Source organism: Bactrocera neohumeralis, chromosome 5 (genome assembly GCF_024586455.1).
Source record: "Bactrocera neohumeralis isolate Rockhampton chromosome 5, APGP_CSIRO_Bneo_wtdbg2-racon-allhic-juicebox.fasta_v2, whole genome shotgun sequence".
In the NCBI taxonomy this organism is placed as follows: Eukaryota; Metazoa; Arthropoda; class Insecta; order Diptera; family Tephritidae; genus Bactrocera; species Bactrocera neohumeralis.
Window position 1 is genome coordinate 64,416,619 of NC_065922.1, and position 26,659 is coordinate 64,443,277.

General features: G+C 35.7%; 1 protein-coding gene and 1 long non-coding RNA gene across 4 annotated transcripts in view; one reads left to right on the forward strand and one right to left on the reverse strand.

Annotated features, from left to right (window-relative positions):
- The window catches only part of LOC126759151 (rho GTPase-activating protein Graf), a 204,224-nt gene that overhangs the window by 146,694 nt on the left and 30,871 nt on the right, over window positions 1–26,659 (forward strand). For all 3 annotated transcript variants that reach the window (XM_050473812.1, XM_050473814.1, XM_050473813.1), the window contains exons 3-4: window positions 6,663–6,820; window positions 7,000–7,173. In XM_050473812.1, the coding sequence (XP_050329769.1) occupies window positions 6,663–6,820; window positions 7,000–7,173 (332 nt within the window). The remainder of the gene's footprint in view (window positions 1–6,662; window positions 6,821–6,999; window positions 7,174–26,659) is intronic.
- The window catches only part of LOC126759204 (uncharacterized), a 276,318-nt gene that overhangs the window by 55,447 nt on the left and 194,212 nt on the right, over window positions 1–26,659 (reverse strand). The window lies entirely within an intron of this gene.

Sequence of the window (26,659 nt, forward strand, 5' to 3'; positions counted from 1 at the left end):
CAACAGGCAGATATGGCAACAAGTGTTCATATATGTATGAACATATGAAGCTTTAGAGATACCTACAAGCTTACCACCATAAATATGGTATTCACACATTTTACATTAGCATAAGAATCGTCGAAGAATTCCTTACAGAAATGACAGGTGATTCGCATTTGCATTTGTGTGACGGTTATCGGCGCATTATAGAGTATTTATTGACGCTTTTAGCGCTGCTGAATTGTCATTCATGAGCTCAGCGCATGAAAGCTCAGCAAAACTTTCACTTAAAAGCTTCTTATAAACGCTTTGGTGCTGTCAGACTTAATTATGCGGCAATAAAGCGATGACTTGGTGATCAAAAGAAAGTTGTGCGTTGATCAAGCAGCCGATTTGTGTTGTTGTGATTGAAAATTGTGGAAGCCGCAGCTGTCAGCTGTTGTGAGCGAGTCAAAGGTGCGTGCGTCGTTCAATTAATAAGCTCAATTTGTAGACAGCGGCGAAAATGCGCCGCTTGCGTGAACTTCTTTTTTCTTCTTTGTTTAATAATATTGAATTTCTTAGACTCTCGCCACATTTTGCTGCGGAGTATTTTAGTTATGTTCACAAATAGACCAGGGTCGATAAATTTCTATAAAAAATTGCGCAGACATGCCTATTATACTTTGGGAAAATCAGCCTACAAACACAGCTACTTTTCATAAATAACAATTTTAAATTCCATATTATTCTCTTATATTCTAAATCGAGTAAATGGAGAGTTCATGACTGACCATATTGAAATGAAATCTTGAACAATTAGTGTCTTTTAGGTATTCCATCTTACGCCTACAATTTTTCGAAATCGCGCTGTAATTTTTCAAGGCCCCATATACCGAATATGTGGACCCTAAATATGGACAGACTTTTTTGGTCTGTGTGGTATCTAATATTTTTATGATAACAGCAAGCCTTGGTCGGCTAAAAATGCGGCTCCGTTCTAATTCCACAGACACGACTGTCCTGTGAGCTTATGGTATTACATTGGTCAGTCTTACAGGCATCTCAATAAAACTCATAGATCATCTATTACTGCTAATGATGTGTATCGTACGATTACACCCGAACTTAGCGCTACCTTACTTCTTCTATTTCGTTTTCTGGTTGTATCGCTCTTGTTCTTCTACATTTTCTTTTACTCATTTGCTTCGCCGATTCGCGCATTAAAGTGTTGTGACCCGCGGCTTCTGCATGCCGACGAGATCAACGCACGATTAGCTTTTAACAACAACAAAAACAAAACGACGACAACAACAACACGTCGCATAACACCACATAAGATAAGAAAAAGTTTTGTTTAAGCGTTTTATTGCCGATTTCACAAGCACAGCATCTCAACACAAAGCACAGCAGCGATAAAAGTAATAAAAGAAGAAGGCGAAAAAAAACTAAAAAACAAATTATAAAAGGAAATAAAAAGCAGAATTGTAGGTAAAAAGCGCCGCAATCAAGAACAGCTTGAAAGCGCAACCTACCAAATTAGGTCAGCAAAACAATCTCACCTGGACCGCCGTCGCACCGCCACTCAGCTGCTGTGCGCTACCGCGTGACACAGCGCTTTGTGCGCAAGGCTTACAAATATACTTACATACATACATATATGATGTTGTTTTTTCTTCTTTCTCTACATTTATGTTTGTTTATAGACATGTGTATGCGCTCATATGTAATCGCGTAAGTAGGTTCTATGCTGCTTGTCCGTCCGCTGTTGCTTTTCATTACTCTGCGAACCGAGAGACTTTCTTTGCGTCGAATAAAATGCTTGCCATATAAGACACAAGAGTTGATTCGTCATGTACAGGGTGTGCTAAACCACTTGTTTTTTCTTCGCAATATTATTGCATCAAAAATAAACTCAACTCTATCCCTCATCAAGTTCAGTAGCCAAATTATGGACTAGTTTTGGGTATATTTACCGTACGGCACAATATATTAATTGTACTAGACTTTTTTTCTAGCTCATGATCACGATTTGTAAACACACTTTTTCAAAAAAAGTTGCTTGAAAACATAACTTTTTCTAAGAAAATATTATTTTTCGTTAAAAAAGAAATAAATTGTTTTCGTGAAAGTTTTGTTTAAAAGGAATCGAGAAAGATACAATATCGTTTAATACGAAGCTTGAAAAATCAGTTTATTAGCATAACCTTAATCTCCTAACCAAGAGTTGCACCGCTCCGCATCACAAAAAATGAAGATGGAAGATCATTGTCTCAAGGGGCTATTCTTGTCTAGGATTTTGAAAAAAATCGATCTTTGTTTGCATATCTTGAAAATTTAGACTTTCAAAATATGACCTTGGAAGGATTCTTCAAAATTCGACTTATTTTCGGAGATACAGCCGATTGTGTGACGTGGCGTCCGTGTTCACTAGAATTGTCTCCTAAACTTTGAACGCGTTTTTCTCAAAACTGACTTTTTCGGAACGATACCCACGATTTCTCAGGTTCTACTGGAGAGATATAGAGTCTTCTTTATAGGCTTGTCTATGGTTGGAACTAGTCCCATCCCCAAATTTTTATTTTTATTATTTGTAAAAAATTCGAAATAGTCAGAAAAAGTGATCCAAAAAACTTTTTTTTTTCAGGCAGTCGCCATTTTGTGAAAAAAAAATTTTCCCACTTTTCCATAGTTCCGGCCATTCCGACATTATTCTAGATAAATAATTTTTTTTTTTGGTTTCAGATAAAGATTTTCAGGAGGTTTGAAATCATGGGTATTGTCACGTGGACATTTTTAGAGACCCCCCACTTCGTCAGCTCATAATTTTTGAAATTTTTTGCTTTTTTTAGTTTTTAATTTTTTTCTGTACTCTTCTGAAATTAACAAATAACTAATAAAAAAAATGGATATTAAAATATGAATTGCCTTTTTTTACGACACTTTAAAAATTACCTGAAATTCATGCTTTTAGACCAGAATACCCCGTCAAATGATATTTTTTCCACTTTGCTTCTTCCACATAGTTTAGCTTATCTAGATCTCCTAACGAAAAACAATCCAAACTGTACGAGCAGCTAAACCTTTTAAGGGTTTAGGTGTAGTCATAAAACTTACAAAATCGTTTTCAAGAACATTTTTTCCAGACCGTTTCAAACGAATTTGCTTGAAGAAGGGTTACTTAACTAAGCTAAACCAATCTAATGTTACTTTCAACTTATCATCCTCTAGAAACACATATGTTGAAGCACCCTGTTTCGCATATACATATACATATGTATATATGTATTTATATTGCAGGCGATCTCGAGTTTTTGCGAAATCCAAGCATGTCATATTCCCCTCATTTTTTTTGCCTACTGATTGCGCATGCGCGTAATTACTTCTAGGCCTCATATAATTATTTCCATTATGTGTAGTCAGTCGGTAATAATGGTAGTGTAGAGGTTGGCAATTTTTAAGAGAATTGTCTTGCAGTAAAATTTCGAATAAAAGTTGCCATTTCTATAGATCTGCTAGCGTAAAAGTGTTTATGAGGACATACATATAGCCATGGACACATAAATAGCACACTTGGCCATCAAATAAGAAAACATTTATTTATTCCTTAAGTTTATCACTTACAGATTTAAAAAGGAATGCGTTTTATTTTAAAAATTATTCACTTTAATATTACTAAAACACTAAAACAATAAATACAAGGTCTGTCGCAAAAGAAACAGAACTTTTTAAATAAAACTGTCTATCTGGTGGCGCCACTTAATGGTGGGTATATGAAATAAAAAGTTTGATCTCTTGTTGACATTTCGTAAAAATTTTAAGACAATTGGATAACTAAAATCGATGTTATCGATCAAAAAGTGACAGCAGCTTTTGGTCATCAATCGTAAAATGCAATGAGCAAATATTAAATTTAGTTTTAAACTTGGGGAAAACGTTTACTGAAACATTTCAAATTATAAAAAAAGTTTATGGTGATCAGTGACTATCCCGTAGTAATGTGCATGAGTGGTTTAAGCGATTCCAAGAAGGTCGTGAGGACCTCTGTGACGATCAGAAGTCGGTCGTCTTCAGAAGTCAAAAATAAAGACAATGCTGATTTATTTTTACGATTCCGAGGGTATTGTACACCGAGAGTTCGTCCCACCTGGCCAAACGATTAATGCTGTGTTTTACCTTGGTGTTATGAAGCGTCTTTTGTCACGTATTCGTCGTGCTCGACCACAATACCGTGAGGCTGGGTCCTGGCGCCTGTTGCACGATAATGCGCCGTGTCATCGGTCGACGCTTGTCATTGATTTTTTAACGAAAAGCTCCATATTAACCACTAATCACTCACCATACCCACCTGATCTGGCACCCTGTGATTTTTACCCCTTTGGAAAACTTCATTTGCCCATGAAAGGACACTGGTTTCAGGACATTTCAGCTATCCGAAAGGCGACGAGCGGTATTCTCAAGAGCATTCCGAAAAATGACCTTAAACACTCATTTGAAATGCTAATTGACCGGGCTAAATGCTGTATCGAAGCACAAGGAAACTACTACTTTGAATAAAAAAATATAACTTTTGAAAATATTATTGTTTTTTTTTGTTTAACAGTCCTGTTTCTTTTGCGACAGACCTTGTATTTTATTATCGCCAAAAAAAGACGAAAACATCAATATCCTATATGAAGGCTTGGAACCCATAAATAGCACTATCTGAAAAGGGGTTTAAAATAAGGTACAAAAATTTATAAAAATTGCAAAAGATTGTTCATTTCGTTACATCGTTCCTTTGGGATTGAATAGCAAGGCTCCTCTATTGCAGCCTATAAATCATCAAAATTTTCGAATTTATTGCTTGCTATTTTGAACTTTATATCATTCCATAAATTTTCTATTGGTTTCAAATCTGGGTTTTGCACAGGCCACTCATATATTCTAAATTTTTTATTGCCGAGACCATGCTTTACTACCTTTGCGGTGTGCTTCGGATCATTGTCTTGCATAAATGTCCAGTTTATGGGCATGGATTGAAATACAAATGGCTCCATTTTATTTTTCAGTACATCCAAATACTAAAACTGGTCCATTTTACCATTTCTTCGAACAATTGGCACGATGCCATGCCATGAAAACACGCCCCAGACCATGATACTTCCACCGCCGCGATTAATGGTTTTTTTTTGGTATAGCTAGGTTTAAGGGATTGACCTTGTGGACGACGTATAATTGTTTTTCCAACTGGAACCTTCCTATTTATCTTGGTTTTCTCGCTCAAAAACATGTTCTTCCAAAATTGTGCGGTCGAATTTTGATGTGGCGTTTTGACAGGTGTGGTTTCTTACTGGTAATTTGTCCAAAAAGTTGAGATTCGTTGAGTCGTCTTCCTACAAGCTTTTGAACACGTCCACACCATATTCGTCATTAACTTCGATCATAATTTCTCTGGCTGACTTGAAAGGATCCGCTTTGCTTTTCCGTACTATGTTTTTGTCACACTAATATCGGCTTTACGTGGTCCTGGCTTTCTTGGTATCTCTTTATATTGATACAAGGTGGGTCTGTTTTGTTGCATAAAGGGCATTTTATAACATTTTTGGAGAGCAATTTCAGCAATTTCGGTAGGATCTTTTCCTTTTTTGCTCATACCATTTTTCTACTATGATTTGTCTTTTGCTTTAAAATAGGCCTCAATTCCGGGCGACCACTTCATTCGTCGAACATTTTTTCCCAGAAAGCAGTCTTTTGAAATCTGAGAACAAGAAATAGTCACTGGAGGTCAGACCTGGACAATACGGTGGGTGCGGAAGCAATTCGAAGCCATCGTTTTCACTGACTTGTGTCACAGTACATTGTCTTGGTAAAACAACACTTTCTTTTTCTTGAAATGCAGCGTTTTTGGGCGATTTCCTCTTTCAAACGGTCCATTAACGCTATGTAAACGCTGTTAATGGTAGTCAATAAAAATGGTTCCCAAATATACCATAACCTTGTCAGCCGACTGTTGCGTTTTTCCACGCTTTGGAGCGGGTTCATCGTGTGCAGTCCACTAGTATGACTGTCGCTTGGACTTTGTAGTGAAAAGATAACAATCTCCTATTTTCAAAATAGCTCACTATAATATTTACGAGATACTAGGGTGTACGTACTTTGTATAGAGCTTTGATTATATTTGCCTACTTTACAGAGTTGAACGCAATCTTCACATCTAAGGTAATTAGAGCGCAATATATTTTTGTGCCACCTTTCTAGCTTGCGTCATTAGTGGACCTCTTTTTTATCCAGCCATATTGTCTCTCTGATAGTCCGCCGGTTTTTTGGATTACTAACTTCAAGCGGTTGCTTAGTATGCTTTCATAAACTTTTCCAATCGTGTCGAAAATACACAAAGGTCGATAAAATGAAGGTTCTCCAGGTGGCTCTTTAGGCTTTGTGAGTAGAACCAAATGCTGTATCTTTCAGAGGTCGGGGAACATTTCTTCTGTTATACATGTGTTGTACATTTTGTAATAGCTGACTTCAGCAGCTTCTTATGCCTTTTTAACGTTTCCCTGAGCTCAGTTTCATTTGCGCTACCTCCGATTCCTTCATAAAAAGACCCTTTTACTTTATAAAAGAGATCTTTATACGAGTATAATATGTATATGAAACCCTCACATTTCTAAAAAAATACACTTGTAATTAATTCCTCTTCTTTTCTCTTACGCTTGCAGTACTTTCCACCCGCATGAAACAATTGGCCAACTTAATGGACGATTTCAATTTCGAATGCATCGGCACAGCGCAAACAGATGACGAGAATGTCATTTGCGAAAGTCTGAAACATTTCGCCGCCATAATTGGAACCATCGAAGATGAGCGAGAAAAAATGGTGAGTAAACAGCAATTAAGTGAAATCTATACGAGCGCGGGCAGACCATAAATTTTAGGTTATATTAGCCGGAAAACTAAACACTTAGTTGCTGAAACTTTTTTAATAATATGCGCCAACTTAATCTGTCTGTATGTATGTGTGTATTCAACTAATGGCATTTCTGCACAATTTCACAGCTGACGCTGGCGGATCAACACATCATTATGCCGCTGGAGGAGTTTCGGAAGAAACATATTGGCGGCGTGAAGGAGAACAAGAAAAAGTTCGACAAGAAGACGGAGAAATTTTGCCAGACACAAGAACGTTTCCTGAATATGTCAACAAAAAAGCCCGAGAACACGATACAAGAGGTGAGTCTTTCGTACTGCCATTTATTTATTTATTTTTTTTTTTACTCATGTATGTGTGTGTGAGTGTACGTGTGCGAGTTCGCAATGGCGGAAATAAGTTTAAGCGATTTTAGTGGTAAAGTTGGGGTTGTGTGTGTATGAATTGCAGAATTTATTAAAAAGTGCTGTTAAGTTGAGTTTGTGGAATTTATTTTTTGCTTTTTGTGTGTTCAACCGGATATGCTGTAGAAGCTGCTACTATTTCGAAAAGTAAATAGTTTTCTGTGAGCACTGCGAAAAATCTGGTGCTGATCAGTAAGATATTGAGATTAGAAAAAAATATAGGCGGAAAGAAAGTCTTTGAAACCCCGTCTTCATACAAAGTTTTATTGTTTTAAGTTCAAATTTTGGCTGTCTATTGCCTTTTTTTTATACATGAAGTAGATGAAGTAGTGGGGAAAATCGAACACAATTCCTTCCGAGCACGAAATTCTGAGAGGAGCACGGTGCTCTGCAACATTTTTTTTTGCAAATTTTTTTCTGCAAGAATTCACTATATTCATGCCGGAATCCGGTTTTTTCTCTACGATCCTGATTTTTTTAATATCTGAATTAAAAATGTGGTACTGAAGCTTTCTGAAACTGAAAATGTTTGTTGGTAGAAGTTGAATTTGCATTTTACAAATTAAAAAAAAAAAAAAAACGTTATTTCTTAAATTGTCGAGACTTTTGTTCTTCACAGAAATTTTTACTTTCTAGAACATCGAGCTTTTTATTCTAACTAAAAATGAGCAGCAAGAAAGCACACAAGTATCAGGCAGAGTACTAGCTCAGGGTTTCAAGATACGGCTTCTCTTCTAACAGTTATTCAATTAAACACAATTTCATGTGCTTCAATGACTAAAATAGTTTGTGTTTTGATATAAAATTGTTCCAAAAGCAGGACACAACTTTCTGAGATGAATCTTTTGCGACCTAGCGCACTTAAAAATTAGCTTCTCAATCCTCCCTGTGATATATAATTTTTCCATTGTGTGATATATAATTTTATTTATATCGCTCCTAAAAAAATAAGTCTCTTTAAGGATGCCAGAAAGCTATGTTAGAACGCCTTTCAACCGAATCTTTAAGCAGCTGAATTTCCAAATCATAGAATTGAACCAAAAACTGTCTTTTTGTACTATACTATCGCTCTGAAATTTGCCTACGTCCTTTTCTCTTCAAGCTGCTGCCCATTTATCCGAACCGCCGATATCGGACCACTATAGCATAAAGCTGTCATACAAATTGTACGTTCGGAATTAAGTGCTTGTATGGAAAGCTTTCACATTTGTGGATGTATCTTCACGAAAGTTGGCACAGGTTATTTTCTAGGGCAACAATGTAATCTCCGAATAAATTGTTCAGATCGGCTTACTATCGCATATAGCTTCCATACAAAGTGTACCATCGGAAAAAATTCTTGTAAGGAAAACTTTTGCATTTGCCAAGATATATTCACAAAATTTGGTATAGATTATTTTCTAAGGCAACAATGTAATCTCCGAAGAAATTGTTCAGATCAGTTAACTATAGCATATAGCTGCCATACAAATTGAACGATCGGAATCAAGTGCTTGTATGAAAAACTTTTGCATTTGACAAGATATATTCACAAAATTTGGTATAGATTATTTTCTAAGGCTACAATGTAATCTCCGAAGAAATTGTTCAGATCGGTTAACTATAGCATATAGCTGCCATATAAACTGACCACATAGTTACTAAAAGAAATGCAGAAGGGTGTACTAGCTTCGGTGCAGCCGAAGTTTATGTTTTTTCTTGTTTATTTGTAATTATTTGTTAAAAACTTTGTTGTTTTTATATACAATATAATTTGTTATTTTTTTTTTTTTTGATTTTATTAACTTCTGTTTTTCAATAATAATATTGCTTCGCTTCCTAAAATCTTCTCAGTGCGTCGTCAAATTGCGGCATTGCAATTTCTATGAAAGAGTTGAAACGGAAAATGCAATAAATACGAAATTCATTTGTCCGCCGGCTGCTTCCGCACCAATACCAAAGCACACGACTGCAAAGAAACTTTCAGATTTTCCACAGCAACAGATTTTCCATGGCTAGTCACTTGAACTTTTTCCATTTTCCAATTTCAGCAAATATCTTTGTACAATATTTACCCAACACACGCACACGCATACAAATACAAATATGTACATGCATGTATGTATATGCATTCGTGGCAGACAGAAAATAGTAAATAGTAGTTTTTGCTGCCGACAGAGTTCCATGACCTGCACCAACAAAGAATTGCATTACTGCCCTGCTACAGAAGCTTTTGTTCAAATAAGTATATACATATGTGCATGTGCATGGAATAATGTATATATGTATTTGTGTGTGTACATGTATTAAACTATACCGTAATAAATAGTTGCTAACCAATTCAACCCAACCGAAAGTATATGTAGTGAAATTATATGTACCTGCATACACACACACATATTTACCGTTATACATACTCCAGTATTACCATTTACCCTAGAAGCCCCCAAAATGTGTATACACTGTGCTTATTTACTGTAAACGCCACACAAGCGCAAATATACATACGTCTGTAGGTGCCGCCCGCCCGTAGAACTCTCCACTATGCATTCAGGACACCTACCAGTCGTTCTTCACCCATATTTAAACACCCACAAATGCTCAATTGCAACACCGAATCGTTTTACTTTCGTAGCCACCCGTCAAAACCATTCATAAGTGTTTACATAGTTCTATGTGTGTGAGTGACTTTATGTAAAAAGCAACCCTGTAGGAAGTTTTATTTCGAACGAAATATTTCCATATACAGTGGCTCACTCATTATTTCGAGAGTAATTTTTTAAGGCGAAAAAGAGCCTTGCAGGAAGCTATAGTTTCTAATCAATAAACCCTGACATAAACAGATATTTGCATATGAAACTGAACAGAAATGGTCTAAACTAAAACTATTTTGTAGGCGTATGTAACTAACTGTGAATATATACTCAATATACCTATAGTATGAAGCTTTTTGTGAGCTATATGATTTGTATGAAGCTTTTTTGTGACCGACAATTAGGTTTCAATACATATTGGCAATTTCAGAACATTTTTCGTAAACAATCCGTTGCTTATGCTAGCTGCTTGCCTTTAAAATCTTGAAAGAAGACAACGATATTGGTTTGTGTCTCTTTGTTTTGGAGAAAGCACCGAATGAATGTCTGCTTTACTTTCTACTGAGGAGCGTTTTGTTACGATAAGTATTTTCAAAGCATCTTGTTAGATCCGAAACCTTTCTGTAGAGCTTTCTAGTTTTTTACTTTATAAGCCATGTGAGAATTTCAATTTATAATATACAGCGAGTGAAATAACGGCGTCTTTTCCAATACGTTTATGGTTTGATGTGCCTATTTTATTAAGCTTTTAAAAGCCTAGTTTACAAACATATTATACAGGGTCCGGCACTCGAAGTGTATTTAAAAAAAGCCATAAATTCGGTTTGGAAAATTATTTTCATTTATTTTAAAGTACAAAATGTGTGAAAATAATCATAAATTCAGGACCAATTCACTTTTGCTCGATATGACCACCTTTTGCCTTAACTATGGTCTTGAGACGGTCAAAAAACGAATCGCAAGCTGCCCGAATGTGACTTGCCGGTATTTTGGCCTACTCACGGACAATGGCTTTCTTCAGCATCTCGAGACTAGTGTATTTCTCCAAAATGGTCCAGAGAGAATAATCCATTGGATTCGCATCTGGTGAATTCGAGAGCCATTGTGTGGTCGTAATGAAGTTCGGAACGTTATTTTTCAGCCATTTCTTGGTTCACTCGCGCTTTGTGAGACGGTGCTGAGTCTTGTTGAAACGTCCATGGTTTGCGACCGAAATGTTTGTTTGCCCACGGCTTCAAAGCAGCCTCCAGAACATTTTCCCGATAATATGTCACATTTACTTTGACGCCAGGCTCGATGAAAACAATTGGAGAGCGCCCATCTGCGGTGACAGCGGCCCAAACCATTATTTGTGGCGGGTGCTGCCTCCTGGTGGCCAACCGATGACTTAGATTCTCGTATGAACGGTCGGTCAAGTAAACCCTATCGTCTCTCAAGTCTTACTTGTTGCTGCTTCGGTGTGAGATCATGGGCCTTTTGGAACTTTTAAGGCTTGACCTTGAGTCACAAGCCTTTAGTTATTTCTAATACTTCTTTCGAATTGTGCGAAAGCTTTAAGAAAAATTAGTTTTAATGAATAAGGTTTGGAAAGCTTCTGAGTTTTACCAGGTATCTCTGTTTTCTGAAACCTCTTTGAAAGTGAGATACTTGTGGCAAATTTTTTTTCTCAAACCGACTTTTGTACGGGTCTTCCTCTGCTTTCCAACAGACATAGAAGACTGGATAGGATACCCCACAAGCATAGAATTGTAGAGCTTATAGGTTACTTCTTATTTAAATTCCTTTCGCAATTTTTGATCCACTAGATAGACTCAATGTCCTGGTTCTAGATGACACTTGAAATTTACTTCGTCGAAATTCCAATAAAAAACCTGAGCTGATATTATACGCGATATGCACTATACCTTGGCGATAGGTTGGACGTGAAATCACTTGGTCATAATTCCAATAAAAAAACCCGAGCTAGTTGACTCGTTACTTGAAGTGTCGAACTCCGAAACAACACCGTAAACTAGAACAAGAAATCCGTAACTGGTATCATTAGATTTGTGTATTATTATCAGACTACGGAGAGCTCTTTTCTAACTAAATTAACCTCCATCACTAATAACACTAGCTTACATGTCCCCGACTTGGCTCTGCTTTTCCAACAATCTCTCGGTGTAACTGTACTTGACAGCTGCAATTGCATTTGCTCCTACGGAAATGTGTGTGTGACAACACTATCTAATACCGTTGTATTGCAAACATTAGACTAGTCTCCAGCAGTTAAAGCCCAGCCATTTTCCACCCAAACAGCTAACAGGTATTACATAACAACTGGGCAAGACTTTGATTTTTCTTTTGCTTTGCAACCATCTGTTCGTGTTGCATAACTTTAGGAGTCACTTGCATTATATACCCATCGCCCAACCGACTGTCTGCGTGCCTGAATATCTGTCTGGTAGTGACAGTGCAACTAGGTATAGCTGAAAGGTGGTCCGTTGTTGAGGTTTTTATTGTGTACTTGACACTGAAGTACAATGGCACAAGTTTCGTGTTTAAGGTGATTTATAAAGAGTTTGTTTCTGGGGAATCGACGAACTGCGGACCTCATAGATATCTAAGATAAATTCTAGAAAAGCCAGACAGAAGGAGATGTTCCAGTGTCTCTCATACCTACTTCCCTACACATTCTGCCAATCCGGCAGACGAATGCCCATCCGGCTCGCATGTGATACCAGTAGGTTGTAACTTGTTCTTAGACCAACAATCGTCTGATGTGTGCGAAAAGCATACGTGGTTTCCTCTTGGCGATCCTGCATATCCTTAAGGCATTCCATCTGACCCTGATCGGTTAGTCAACCCTTTCAGAAATTTCATTGTATATCGTTTTCAGTGTCTTATATTTTTCCTGTACTGATTCGGTGTTCAGATGGATGGCACTTTTGGCAATCTCATCAGCTATTTCATTTCCCTGAATTCCTTTGTGGCCTGGAACCCAGCATATACATATGTAACCACTTTTGGGTAGCCAATAGAGCTACAGCTTCATGCTTCTAAGGATATTTTTGAACCAATGTGGTGTGAGATTTTTGCCGCTTGGCTATCGACGTATGTAAATATTGATTCTCATTATATTATTTCCCTAATTTTTAGCTATCTCTGCCACCTTCTTGGCCGTAAAGATTTCCGCCTGGAAGATACTGCAGTATTTCGGAAGTTTGAAAGATCGTGTATATAACCATTTTTGATGCGTCCGCTGGTTCGCGAGATATGAATGTAGTTTTAATTTGAAGTACCTGGACTTCATGCAACCACGCCTAGGCTTTTGTTTTATCTCTTTGATCGACCGAAAGCGGGTTCCATGGAGCGGAACAAGAAAAAATCACACGTAGCCACGACAGTGTAGTTGCGTGAAGTCTAGGTACTTCAAATTTATGGAACCAATAAACATATATTACCGTCGTAGCTTAACTTATTTACGGATTTCATACAACTGTCCCACTGTATCCCATCTATGTACGTTTATTGGTTTTACTTAGCTTTGCTCTCTCTTTAACCTCTATAAGCTTCCCGTTTATTACATTCTTTATATCAACACTTCGCTGCCTAAGTTAGTACTTTAGTCTAATCCTGTTGATATTTGTCTGCAAACAAATAAAGGCTGGACTCGGCACAGCTGAAGAATAAAGTGCGAAAATGCACGAAAGAGAAAAGTAAGCGATTTTCCGGGTGGCTTTCCAGTATGCAGTCCGAATTTAAGGTATGAGTAGGTAGACTCTGACATTAAAATTTCACTTTGCTCATTCAAATTTATCGAACTTGAAAATTGATTGTGAGGTGGCTGAAGAAGTAATAGTATTGGCGCACGTATTTCAGGCAAAGCTTAAAAGCGCGCTAAATGTTTAAAAACGAAAAAATGCGAATATAATGTTTTATATTTTTTTTTTCAAAATTTAAAAGCTTTTGAGTTATGTCCCCCTTCAGTTCAATGTTCCTAATAATAGGTTGTCAAAAAAAGTCTTGCGGTATTTTCGCTAGTTGGCGCTGATAGCGCGTAGTTCTAGTTTTATTCGTCGCATCGGGTCATGCTATACTTTTTTGGAAAGCTCATTTCACGCGCTAACACGTGTTTGATTGATTGTCGTTTTTTTAAGTCGTTCGTGAGTTATAGCGTCGCAAACATGGAGCAAATTAAAGAGAAAATACGGCATATTTTCCAGTACTACTACGATAAAGGCAAAAATGCATCTCAAGCCGCCAATAAAATTTGTGCAGTTTATGGACCCGATACAGTTTCCATTTCCACCGCACAACGATGGTTTCAACGTTTTCGTTCTGGTGTAGAGGTGGTCGAAGATGCGCCACGCTCCGGAAGGCCTGTCGTCGAAAATTGCGATAAAATCGCTGAATTGGTCGAAAGAGACCGGCATAGTAGCAGCCGTAGCATCGGTCCAGAGCTGGGCAAGAGTCATCAAAAATTCATTACAATTTCAATAAAAAAAAATTCAATAAATACCGCAACACTTTTTTGACAACCCATTATAAATACCTCTGCTTTCTTGCATATCCGTTAGCAATGCATTATTGCAACTTTAATTTTCTTTCTCGTCCCCTGCTTCTCCACCTTTAACTCATCGATTTGTTAACCTCCACTTGAGTTATGTTTTAGGCTGCAACTCGCTTCCGTAACATGTTGCTGCTTTTAAGGCGAAGCTGAAACACTTGTACACTTGAGATTTTCGAACATTGCTTGATTGTTGCTTGCCCTTCCTGCCATACGTACACTGATTAAGAAAAAAATACGTGCAGAAAATAAAGGCAGAAATAATTACTGAAGAAGTTGTTGCCTTAATCAATCGCACGAGCAAATTTTAATGATTTTTGTGGTATCAAGGGCCTATAAATGCAGCAATTGATTTATGATATTGGAAGACCATAAATTCTTAATTTGCTTGACCAAAAAGTTGTCTCAATGGTCAATTAAGGGGTCAGTAGGGTAATTTGGTCTGTTTTTTTGACATTTTTTTTCATAGAAATTTTTATTCTACAATAGAACTTTTTTCACATATCATGAGGTCTAAAGTAGAGTGTATAAACAATTTTTTTGGAATTTTTTGATGATATCCGTCGGAGAAATGGCTGGGTGAATGAGAAGCTTTTTTTCACTGGCGGACATGATTTCTCATGTTTGGTTCATCTGAAACACAAAAACCCAATTTATGCTTAAAAAGTACGTGAATGGTTATCGTCCCTATTAGAATCATGAAAGAATGTTGTTAAATAAAAAAGTAATATTTTCTACATAAATTTTGTCATAACATTGTCAATACGATACCAGGCGTTTTGTGAACATTTAAAAAAAAATTAAGCAAATCGGTTGAGTAGTTCGACCGGAATCATGTTCGCCAGTTCAAAAAAGTGTGTTTTGAGAAAAACGCGTTTAAAGTTTGAGTTGTGCACTCCGAGCGCTCCGAACGTCGAGCAGTATTATTATTTTTGGGCCTTTTTCGAAACCTTCCAATGGTAAAGTGTGTTTCTACATTAATTCTAAGGGTATAAGGGAACAGAAAATGCAAAAAAAATTTTTTTTTTTTGGAAAAAAGATTACCCTACTGACCGCTTAACTAAATTTAAAATATATGTAATATAATGGTAACCAAATTTTCTTTACAAAATAAATAACTGATTGACAATTAAAGTATTTAAAACCTATCTGTCAGTCAATTAGTAGATACGCTTTCTGTAAACTATGAAATTAAAATGTGCATTAATATTTTTAAGGTAAAATGGTTAATTAAATACTAATTACTGCCTAATTGTCAGAAAATTAGCAAACAATTTAAAACAAGTTTTTATACAAAATTTTACTTAATTATATGTCCATTAACACTTAATTGTCACTCAATTAGTGTACAATTTATCTTATACTCTTGTTTAAAATGTTTAATAATATTTTTTATGTAAAAATAATTAATTAAATACCAATTAGTATTAAATGTCAGTAAATTACTTGGAATTTTATCAAATATTTCTTTGCAAAATAATTAACTAATTCCCATTAGTATTATATTAGTCATTAAGTTAGTATGTATGTTTTTATACTTCCGAAAATAATACTCTAATTGCCAATTAGTACTTAATTGTCATATAATTAACTAATTGTCAATTAGTACTAAATTATCACACAAATAACTAATCATCAACTAATATCTAATTTTCATACAAAATAATTAATGAATATTCAAGTGAGACTTAATTGCCATAAAATTAACTAATTGTCAAATATTAACCAATTGGTAATAGTACTTAATTGCCAAAAAATTAATACAATTTATATTACTTTCATAAAATATATTTAATGGGCATGCAATTAATGCTTAATTTACAATAAATTACTGTAAATTATCTTTTTACTTTCGAAAATTTGCGTTGAGAAAAAGAAAGCCAACTAGAAAAAGTGATACTATGCAAATATTAGTCAAAAAAAGAAATATTTTTGAGAAATTTTTTTGTTCATAGCCTTAACACATCATATTACAATGTGGTGCTATTTTATTGACCGCAACTGTATTTAGTATTACAAGTGTAGTGGCGTAACCTATTAGCAGCACATGCCTTTGTTTTGTTGAGTAGCCGAAACCAATCTCCAACGCAAGTGCAACGCCACCGCCACCGGTCGCACCATCACTACCACCACCTGGTGCTCCCAGCGCCCATACATCGTAATGGCGTCAGCCTTGCGCTTCGTCGTGCGGCCATCAACAAATTAAATGCTGCGTTGCGGCTATTAGTTGGTATGCGTGTTTTTGTATTTTGTTGCACGCTTGTGCTGCAACACGCCCCAAAATTAAATCGATTGCATTACACGTTGCTGCACTCGGCTGCCGCGTTTGATTGATTTTCGTAAATTTGTTGAACAAAATTTCTGCTGTTTTTGTGTTTCCTTCTTGTTGTTAATGTTAGATTATGTACTAAATACTGTTGTTGTTCTTAGAATTGGCGTTCAATTGTTGAGTGGTATTTATTATTGTTGTTCTCATGTAGCAATAATACTCAAACTGTGATCGATTCGCCAAAAAGTTAAAAAAGTTTATATATAACACTGAGAGAAAAGCTTTAAGCTAACTGATCGCAAAAATTGTACAGTTCACCAAGACCAGACCACAGCAGAGATTCTCTAATGTTTTATCATGTTATTATGAATGTTGTTGTCATAGAGCCAAAAAGTCCTTGTCAAAGATCCAAATGAGACGCAACTTGTCTCAAGCTTTATAAAGTGAGTAATAAGGCAATTTCCTTAAACTATCCAGAAGACAAATTCCAAATATATTTGGTATATCTAGCATTTTTAGCGATTATTCATGAGTAATATATAGAAACAGAGTTACTAGCAATATACCTCGAATATTTACTTTCGATGTCGTTGTGAGAGAACCAAGAAATCCTTACGAAAGATTGAACACAAACTCGCACTTGGTCTCATGTTTTATTAGGCGAGAATATAAGGAATTTTCTTTCAATTAGCTAAGCAAGTTCCAAATATGTACATAGAGTATAATATACTAAATACTTAGCATTTTTAGAGATTTTAGAGAGATGTAGTTAATGGTTAAAATTTGATTTTTGGTCAAATAATCGGTCACAAGTCGATCGAATGTTGGATTCTGAGCAATTTTTTGTCGTTAGTCAATTTGTGTGGAACAAACCGTGCACACACCTTTCGTAAGCCCAAATGTTCAAAATGCGATAAATCGAAGTTTTGGCGATGTTCAATTCCATTTCCATGAATTTCAATCATGATTTCGGCTGATTTTTGATGAAGTTTCGATGGTATTTCCGGTGATCACCGATTTTGATTGGCCCACATGTTGATCGTCATTTATGTCCTCACGGCCACTTTGAAAACGTTGAAACGACTCGTACACTCTGCTACGGGATAGGCAATCATCGCCATAAACTTGTTTTATCAATTGAAATATTGCGGTAAAAGCTTTACCAATTTTAAAACAAAATTTTATGTTGGCTCTTTGTTCGAAGCTCGTTTTCGCCCGATAACACAAACATACTGACACTTAAAACGCGATAACTTCATTTACAATCAATGAAATGTCATGAAATTCTCACTGAACAATCGATAAAGATAGCAGATTCTAACGCACCAGTCGACATATAGATGGCGCCACCAGGCGGCGCTAGATTCAAAAAGTCCTGTTTACTTTGGAAAGCACCTTGTATTTCATTGGATATAAACGAATCTGTTGATAATGGGTTGTCAAAAAGTCTTGCGGCATTTTTATTGAATTTTTTTTTTTATTGAAATTGAAATGAATTTTTGATGACTCATGCCCAGCTCTTGACCGATGCTACGGCTGCTACTATGCCGGTCTCTTTCGACCAATTCAGCGATTTTATTGCAATTTTCGACGACAGACCTTCCGGAGCATGGCGCATCTTCGACGACCTCTACACCAGAACGAAAACGTTGAAACTATCTTTGTGCGGTGGAAATGGAAACTGTATCGGGTCCTTAAACTGCACAAATTTTATTGGCGGCTTGAGATGCGTTTTTGCCTTTATCGTAGTAGTACTGGAAAATATGCCGTATTTTCTCTTTATTTTGCTCCATGTTTGCGACGCTATAACTCACGAACGACTTAAAAGAAACGACAATCAATCAAACACGTGTTAGCGTGTGAAATGAGCTTTCCAAAAAGGTATAGCATGACCCGATGCGACGAATAAAACTAGAGCTACGCGCTTTCAGCGCCAACTAGCGAAAATACCGCAAGACTTTTTTGACAACCTAATATTAAGTGGGTTAAATTTTAAGAAAAAGGAAAATTCGTAGCCATGCACTCCAGCTTTAATCTACTCGGATTCGAAGAAGTTGAGTGCTCCGCATTTCTAATTAATAGGTTTACTTAGTGCTACCCCAGGTTGGAACATATCGCCATCAGGTACTCCAAAGCATAAGTTTTGTGAATCGAACTTTACCTCCGACCGCACCATGCAACTTTGAATTGTTAGTAACTATTTTCGATCAGGGAGTTGAAGTTTTTAAGGAAAGACAAATCCTGATCATGAATATCCATTTAGTCCTACTCCATTCACTTCCTTTAGATAAGGTTAATTAGTTAAAAACTAATTATAGGTATTTGGAAGCTTGTGGTTAAGGCATGTTCAGAGTTTGAATATGTTAAAAATTGTTATGAGCTTGTGGTTTCAGCAGCAGCACATTCCTAAATGGAGTTTCTTTATTACGGGACTGTATTTGCAAGAACTTAAGATCAAAGATAGAAACTTCTAGTTCAATATGAACATTTTGTCGACTACCAAATATTTTTTTTCCTAGTCTAAATGCTAAAGAGTCCATTTCGTTCTTTTCTACTAGATATGTAATAGTTATTCTATAGGAATGTTGTTGAAGTTGGACGGATAGATGCTATAGAGTCGTTTCGTTCTTTTCTACTAGACATGTAATAAATAGTTCTTCCTAGTGGAATGTTGTTGGAGTTGGACTGATAGATGTCTGATGCTGTTGCCTTCCTGCACCACAACTTTCTCAAGGTCAAGGGGCCAGGCATCCGTCAGCTGCGTTCGAGACTGGGCTGTTTACAGGCTGATTTTCGGTATGGAAGATCCAGCCATTTTTGGTACCCTCAACCATGGTAGATCATACTATTTAAATGATGTGCTATTGAACGAACACCCAAGTCAGCCCTTAGCTAGATACCGCCCAACTGCAACAGGGGCGAACAGTCCGACACTGCACCGTAGTGATACTGTGGCATCTATCACCAGTCGGCACCAACGGAAGGGTTCAGCGGGAGCTTTTCCCGATCCGTTGGGTACATAGCCAATAATCAGATTCTTGCTTAGCAGTAAGTTGGTGTCTAGAACTCGCTAGAAAGCTCTAATTTTCTAAACAACTTGCACCAGTTTTTGTCAGATCTTACAGCCTACAGATTGATTTCTCACAGTGGATCGATGAAGCTACTTACAAATCGTCGGATGTGCACTACAGCCTGCTGGAACATTACAAAAACAACAACCAAAATCACTTGCTTCGTTGTATGCAACAAGCGATCAGTTGTGGGCAGTGGCTACATATTGTTGTTAATGTCATAAGTTGTTGTTAATATTAACAACTGATGATGGTGTTGTTGTTGTTGTTGCATGTATGTACGTTAGTTCAATTGATTTTTGATTACATTTAAATTACAATGGACTGTTTGGAGTGGCGAGCGGCATGCCTGAGTGAGGAACACACCAGCGCCAGCAGTTGGGTGTAAGTACATGCATATATACATATGCACGTATGTATGCATGTGTGTACTTGTGCGCATTGCCACGCTCGTTCGATTGAACGTTCGATTTACAAATAGTTGTTGGTCATTGCTGCTGGTGGGTTGTGGGTTGCGGCATTCCTGCCACGATTTTGATACGAAAGAACATGCAAAGAGTGAACGATAAATGTGGAGTATGCGTGTATGTATGCATTTTTGCGTCATATTCGTGGAATTCGTTACAATTACAATTATCTATTGCTTGCAACCAATTGTTGATGTTGTTGTTGTGCAGCATTGGTATTTGTTGTTTTGCAATATTTTCCAATATAAATTGTTTCGCCGCTGTATTTATTTGTTTACAAGCTGCAATTTGCAGCAGTAGCAACATTACTCTTTCCGTTGCTCCACTTGTCGGCTGTTGCAGCGTCATTAAAGAGGTTAATACGCCACACAAATCGCTCGCAGCCGCCTAATATTTTTGCGCTAAGCCGCAGGCATACAGACAGACAAATTTTACATACTTACCCATATATGTACATACATACATATGTGTTTACATATTGCAGTGTGGCATTCATGCGGCTTGCAACCGTTGCTGCAGTTGGGCGTTGGTTGCGTCGCTTTTGTTCGAATTTGCCACTTGAAAGCTTAGTGTCTTTGGAATTTCGCGAAAAATTAGAATGAGTAAGAGCTGCAGTCGAGAGATGGTTTGTGTAAGCAGTAGGAGTAGCGTTGTATGTAGTAATACATTGCGGCTTGAAGGCAGCGAACTAGTCTCTCAGTGCTTGTATGGAAAACTTTTGCAGTTAAAGAGAAATCTTCAATTTGGCATGGGTTATTGTACAAAGCAGTGATGCATTCCCCGAAGAAGTTGTTCAGATCGGATCACTTTAGTATATAGCTGCCATACAAACTGACCTATCAAAATCAAGTTTGATTGAAGGACAGTTTAGCTTCGATGCAACCAAAGTTAATGTTCTAGTCTTTATTGTAATTTTTTTTTTTAAATTTTTTAATATTTTTTTAATATTTTTTTTTTTTAAAATATTTTTATTTATACATTTTTTTTTATTTTTTTTTTATATATGTTTTTAATATTTTTATTTATATTTTTTTACTATTTTTTATATATATCTTTTTTTTATTTTTTTCTTTATTTATTTTTTTTATTTTTTATTTATTTTTTTTTTTTTTTTTTATTTATTTATTTTTTTATTTTTTTTTTTTTAATTTTATTTGTTTATATTATTTTATATATTTTAATTTATATTTTTTTATATACTTTTATTTATATTTTTTTAATATTTTTTATTTTTTTTTTTTTTTTATTTTGAGTTAATTACTTTTTTAATTTTTTTTTTTTTAATTTTATTTGTTTATATTATTTTATATATTTTTATTTATATTTTTTTATATACTTTTATTTATATTTTTTTAATATTTTTTATATATTTTTTTTTTTTTTTTTTTTTTTTTTTTTTTTTTTTTTTTTTTTTTTATTTTTTTTTTTTTTTTTTTTTTTTTTTTTTAATTTTTTTTTTTTAATTTTTTTTTTTTATATTTTTTAAATATTTTTTGTATATATTTTTAATTTTTTAAATTTTTTTCTTGATTTATTTTTAATATTTTTTATTTTTATTTATTTTGAGTTAATAACTTTTCTATATTATGCAACAATTTGTAAAACTAATAAAATTTAAATATTTTTCAATCTTCAATTCTCCCTGGATTCCATCCATGATACATTCTTACTACAAAAACAACCTTGTCAACCCACTTTTCACCATTTCACTCCAACCTACATGCTTATGTATGTATTTTGTTGTTGTTTCTTATCAAAATCTGCGCTATTTGCTCGTATTTTTTTTTTGTTTTGTGTTCTACGAATTTACAAACAAATTATTTTCACAAGAAAATGCATAAATGCTGTTGCAGTTGCTCCCAATACGCCCAGTTGCCAATTCCCAGTAAGTAAATTTGCCAGTGCCATGCAACGAGCACTTGCCGCAGGCGCGATAATGATGTTGCAAGTTGTCTAACATGAGGCAGAAACAGTAACAAACTAATAAAAATGAAGAAACATCAAAATATGCTTAGCGGCATGTGATATTCGCACTTGCCACAAGCAAATACACAAAATACCAACATAAATAGTTGCGGCAATTTGATACTGAGTGGTGTTGCATGTGTGAAGCTTGTTTGAAGAAAATGCCTGCTGTTGAATTTGCTGTTAGTCTCAAGCTTTTTCAGATGCTTCACGCTTTTTTCTTTCATTCTCCGTGTTGTTATTATTGTTTTAATGGTTATGTGATTAGTGGCGATTGCTGTCTAATAGCTCTTACGTTGCCTCATCTGATACCTCATTTCCTCCTGCACGCTTTTTCCCACTCTCGCAATCTCTCGATTGCATCTGCATCACCTGTTGCCTGCATTTCCCCATTTTCCAGCTGCTTCTGTGATCTCATCGGCTTCGATGGTGTTTACATGGAAAATGCGGTCATTAGGCCACTGAGTGTGGAATTCGGGCTAAAAAAGTCAAAATATCGACTCATTCATGTAATTATAAAGGCATTAGTGTTTGAGAACAACAAAAAAGCAGGTGAATGCTTAGCACATTAAAAATATGCATATGTCTGTCTATATATCTAGTTATATATCATGGTATAACGATAAAAACACTCGTGGTATATTTGAAGTGCGAAATGATGCAAACACTCAGTCCACGCACACCCAAACAAGCAAAGACAAAACCGCACCCATACGAACCACTTCCGGCGTTTTGATTTTCGTTTCTCTCTCATTTCCTATTTTGTACCCTTTATCCTCTTGAGTAGCTGTCTTGTCACTTGTTTGAGCTCCTACATCTTTCATTCACTGCACTATCAGCGAAAAGAGCTCAGCGAAGATAAATTGCTTCTTTGCGCGCACTTGAGACTTGAGGGCTCTGCTGTCAGTGTTGCAAAGAAACCAAGAAAATAAAGAAGGATGTTGGTAGGTTCCTAAAATATATATATATATATATTTCACTTGATCTTCTAAAAAAATTAAAGCCTTTTACTTAAAAAAAGTGATTAAGTGTCTATTTGTAATTTCTTCAAAGAGTTTTATGCGCTTTCCTTGTGGGAGCTGAGAGCGTTAATAGTGTTAAGTGTTTTGTAAATACCGTTAGAAATTTGAGACAAGTCAGTGAGGAATTTATAAAATTCATTTCACCCATTGCCTCTCCCAACTCCCAAAATCGGCTTGGCATACTTACGCTATCAAAAGTACACAACATAAGTAGTCCTAACCCTTAGTTGCTCAGGCAGACAAGCTATATGACCCGTCCTGATTCAATCGAACTTTTCGACGTTGTTAACCTATAACTTGAACTATTTCTTTTTTACAGCTATATTATTTTGTATAATGTACAGAGGTGTAATAAAGCTATAATTATCATATAAACTGGCCCCTACAAAGATTTAGTTTAATGACGGAAGCTAAAAAGAAATTGCTACCAAAAACAATGTCAATCTCTAAATCGAACCCAAAATAACTCTTGCTAACAGGTGCTACTTCGGACCGAGTAGGCAATTGAGAAGTAAAGTTTTCGCTCGACGATCAAAGACCAAACTCTACAAGTCACTCATTATCTGATGCAACGATGTTACGAGTTTTGAGAGAAAGGTTCTCTACAAATCACTCATTATTCCCGTTCTGCTATATATGCAGAAGCATGGACGCTGACAATATCTGATGCGTCGATGTTACAAGTTTTGAGATAAATGTTCTGCGGAAGATTTATGGTCTTTGGCGCATTGGCCACGGTGAATACCGCATGAGATGTACGAGTTATACGACGACATTGACATAGTTCAGCCTCTCCTCTCTTGCTTTTAACTCTATCTTTCTCTGTCACTCTCTGTTTAGTTTTTCTCTATATATTTCTCTATTTCTCTCAGTCTGCTTTTTGTTATCTCTCTCTCAAGATTCATAGCATTTACTTTTATACTTCGCTCACGAACCGAGAGAAATCTCTTCCAGGCTTTTGCTTAACTTTAGCAAGCCTTCAAAAGATTCATAGCATCTTCGACTTGTTTGGAACAATACAATATTTCTTTTTCCAATATTTTTTTTTATGTTTAATGAATACAAATAATTTTCATTTCCATTATTGTATGGGTTATAAATATCTTAAGAACTTTTATCAATGTCCGTGTGTCCGTCTGTATAAACATAAAATAGTAGCTCAATTTTTGAGATATCGATTTCAAATTTTGCACACTTTCTTTTCTCCCGAAGGAGTTGCTCATTTGTCGGAAGCTTCGATATCGGATAACTATAGCCCATAGCTGCCATACAAACTGACCGATCAATCTCAAGTCCTTTTATGAAAAACCTTTTTATTTGACAAGATATCTTCATGAAATTTGGCATGGATTATTGTCCAAGGCAACGCTACAAACTCTGAACATACACAGATCGGAACACTATAGCGTATAGCTGTCATACAAACTAAACAAACAAGTTTTTGTATGTGAAAACTGTTTTATTTGTTAAGGGCTTTATAGCTTTAATGCTCCCTAACTTGGCTTCAGGTTTTGCTTGTTTTTGAATGACTTATTCGGTATAGTATAGTATTCAGATTAAATTCTTCCCAACTTTCGTTTGGAGAACAACCTTTTTCAAAGCAACTCACGATCACAAATTCTCAATTCTAAAGATGAGTTATTACAGCGCTTTACATTCAATTTTTTCGAATGTTATGCATGTTAATTATATTATTCTACAATAAAGCGCAGTCAGCTTATTACTCTTCCCGCACGTTGTCGTTCGGTCGGGTTCAATGTTCGTTCGTAAAAACAGTTGTATAAAGAATGTCAGCAATTCTTACGATAAATGACGCCAATCATTCACTCGATTTTAATTGCCAGGTCAATGTTTTGGATTTTATTCATTTTTTTTTAAATTTTTTTTTTCATTTTATTTTATTTATTTATTTTTTTCATTTTATTTTATTTTTTTTTTAATATCATTATTTTTTTTCGCTTCCAACTTTGCATTTTTCGCATATTGTTGCACATTGCTGTTGTTGCTTTTTTAATTTTAATTTATGCTGACAGGTTGCTTTGCATAAACATTTAAATCGGTTTGTGTGTGTCTGTAAGTGCCTTTAATTGTTTTCAGTTGTTTGCAATTTGAGTTGTCATGCGATCTGTGTCAAAAGAATTGTGTACTACAGATATCATAACCTTAAAAAAATTACAACAAATGCCACGCTTTCGAGGAATTCAACTGAGAATTCGAATTTAATATTTAGTTCAGTGCTTGATGACGTTACGGCATGACTATTTTTGAAAGAACGAAAAGTTAGTGAGTGAGTGTAGTATGTTGTGTCTAGATTCTCATATAGGGTATATTACGCTTTTATTTGACGTGATATCTGACATTATTGCGTTCTTAGAGATCCCTGCATTATTTTTGACGCATATAGAAATCACATGATTGGTTTCAACTTCACTCTCGGTGTTGTATTTTCGATTTGAGATGGTATATGGGAATTATTAAATCAACCTCTTCGAAATGCCGGTGTAACTAATAATATCCGACCGTGTTGGGAATGGTAGCTGTTATTGTCCTGACACATCACCTAGATTGATTTTTATACCTCCATTGATTTGTCAGTCGTCTTATCGCGTTTTTCTGTTAAGATTATTAAAGAGTGATCGTTTTCGAAGTTCCCTACTTCTTTAAAGAAAACACACAGAAACTTCAAATTTAATGGAGAGTGTTTGTTGTATTCGTATACTCGAAAGAACAATCTTTGGAACGGTTTGTAAACGTTGTTCAGGCGTAAGGCTTTCCCTGATGAAATGGCAAACAATACTGAACGAAAATAACATGACAGTTTGACAAGACTCACTCGTGTTCTGTCAAGAAAAGGCTATTGAAAAAAGTATCTACACTGGGATCACCCGTTAGTTGCTTTACATTCTTTTCGCTGATTTAGTGTCTGCTTTTATACTGTTCTTTCAAGAGATTGGAGTTAAGTCAGACAATCGATCTTATAGTAGTTACGTCTTTTGAAGAACCGCGATCGTATTAACAATCCGTAGATTTTTGAGCGATATTAAATTGTGACACGATGTTTGTAAATCCAACGAGAACAAACCTTTATATATATAAATATTACTGGCCAGTGTGTTCATGCAATACCGAATGTATTTTTTGTGTGGTGGAGAGAAATGCATGTCACACGATGCCTCTATCTGAAAAGTTGTATCCAATAATTTTTACATTTGACGGTCTTGCATTATCAGTTCACGTACGGCATGGATGTTTTCTGGCACAACGACTGTTTTTGGACGACCTTCACGGAATTCGTCTTTGAGCGAGCGTCGGCCACGATTGAATTCGTTGTACCAGTTTTTCACAGTGCTATAGGATGGTGCTTCATAGCCATACAAAGATTTTAGTTCATCGATGTACTCTTGTCGTGATAATCCACGTCGAAAGTTGTGAAAAATGATCGCACGAAAATGTTCACGAGTTAATTCC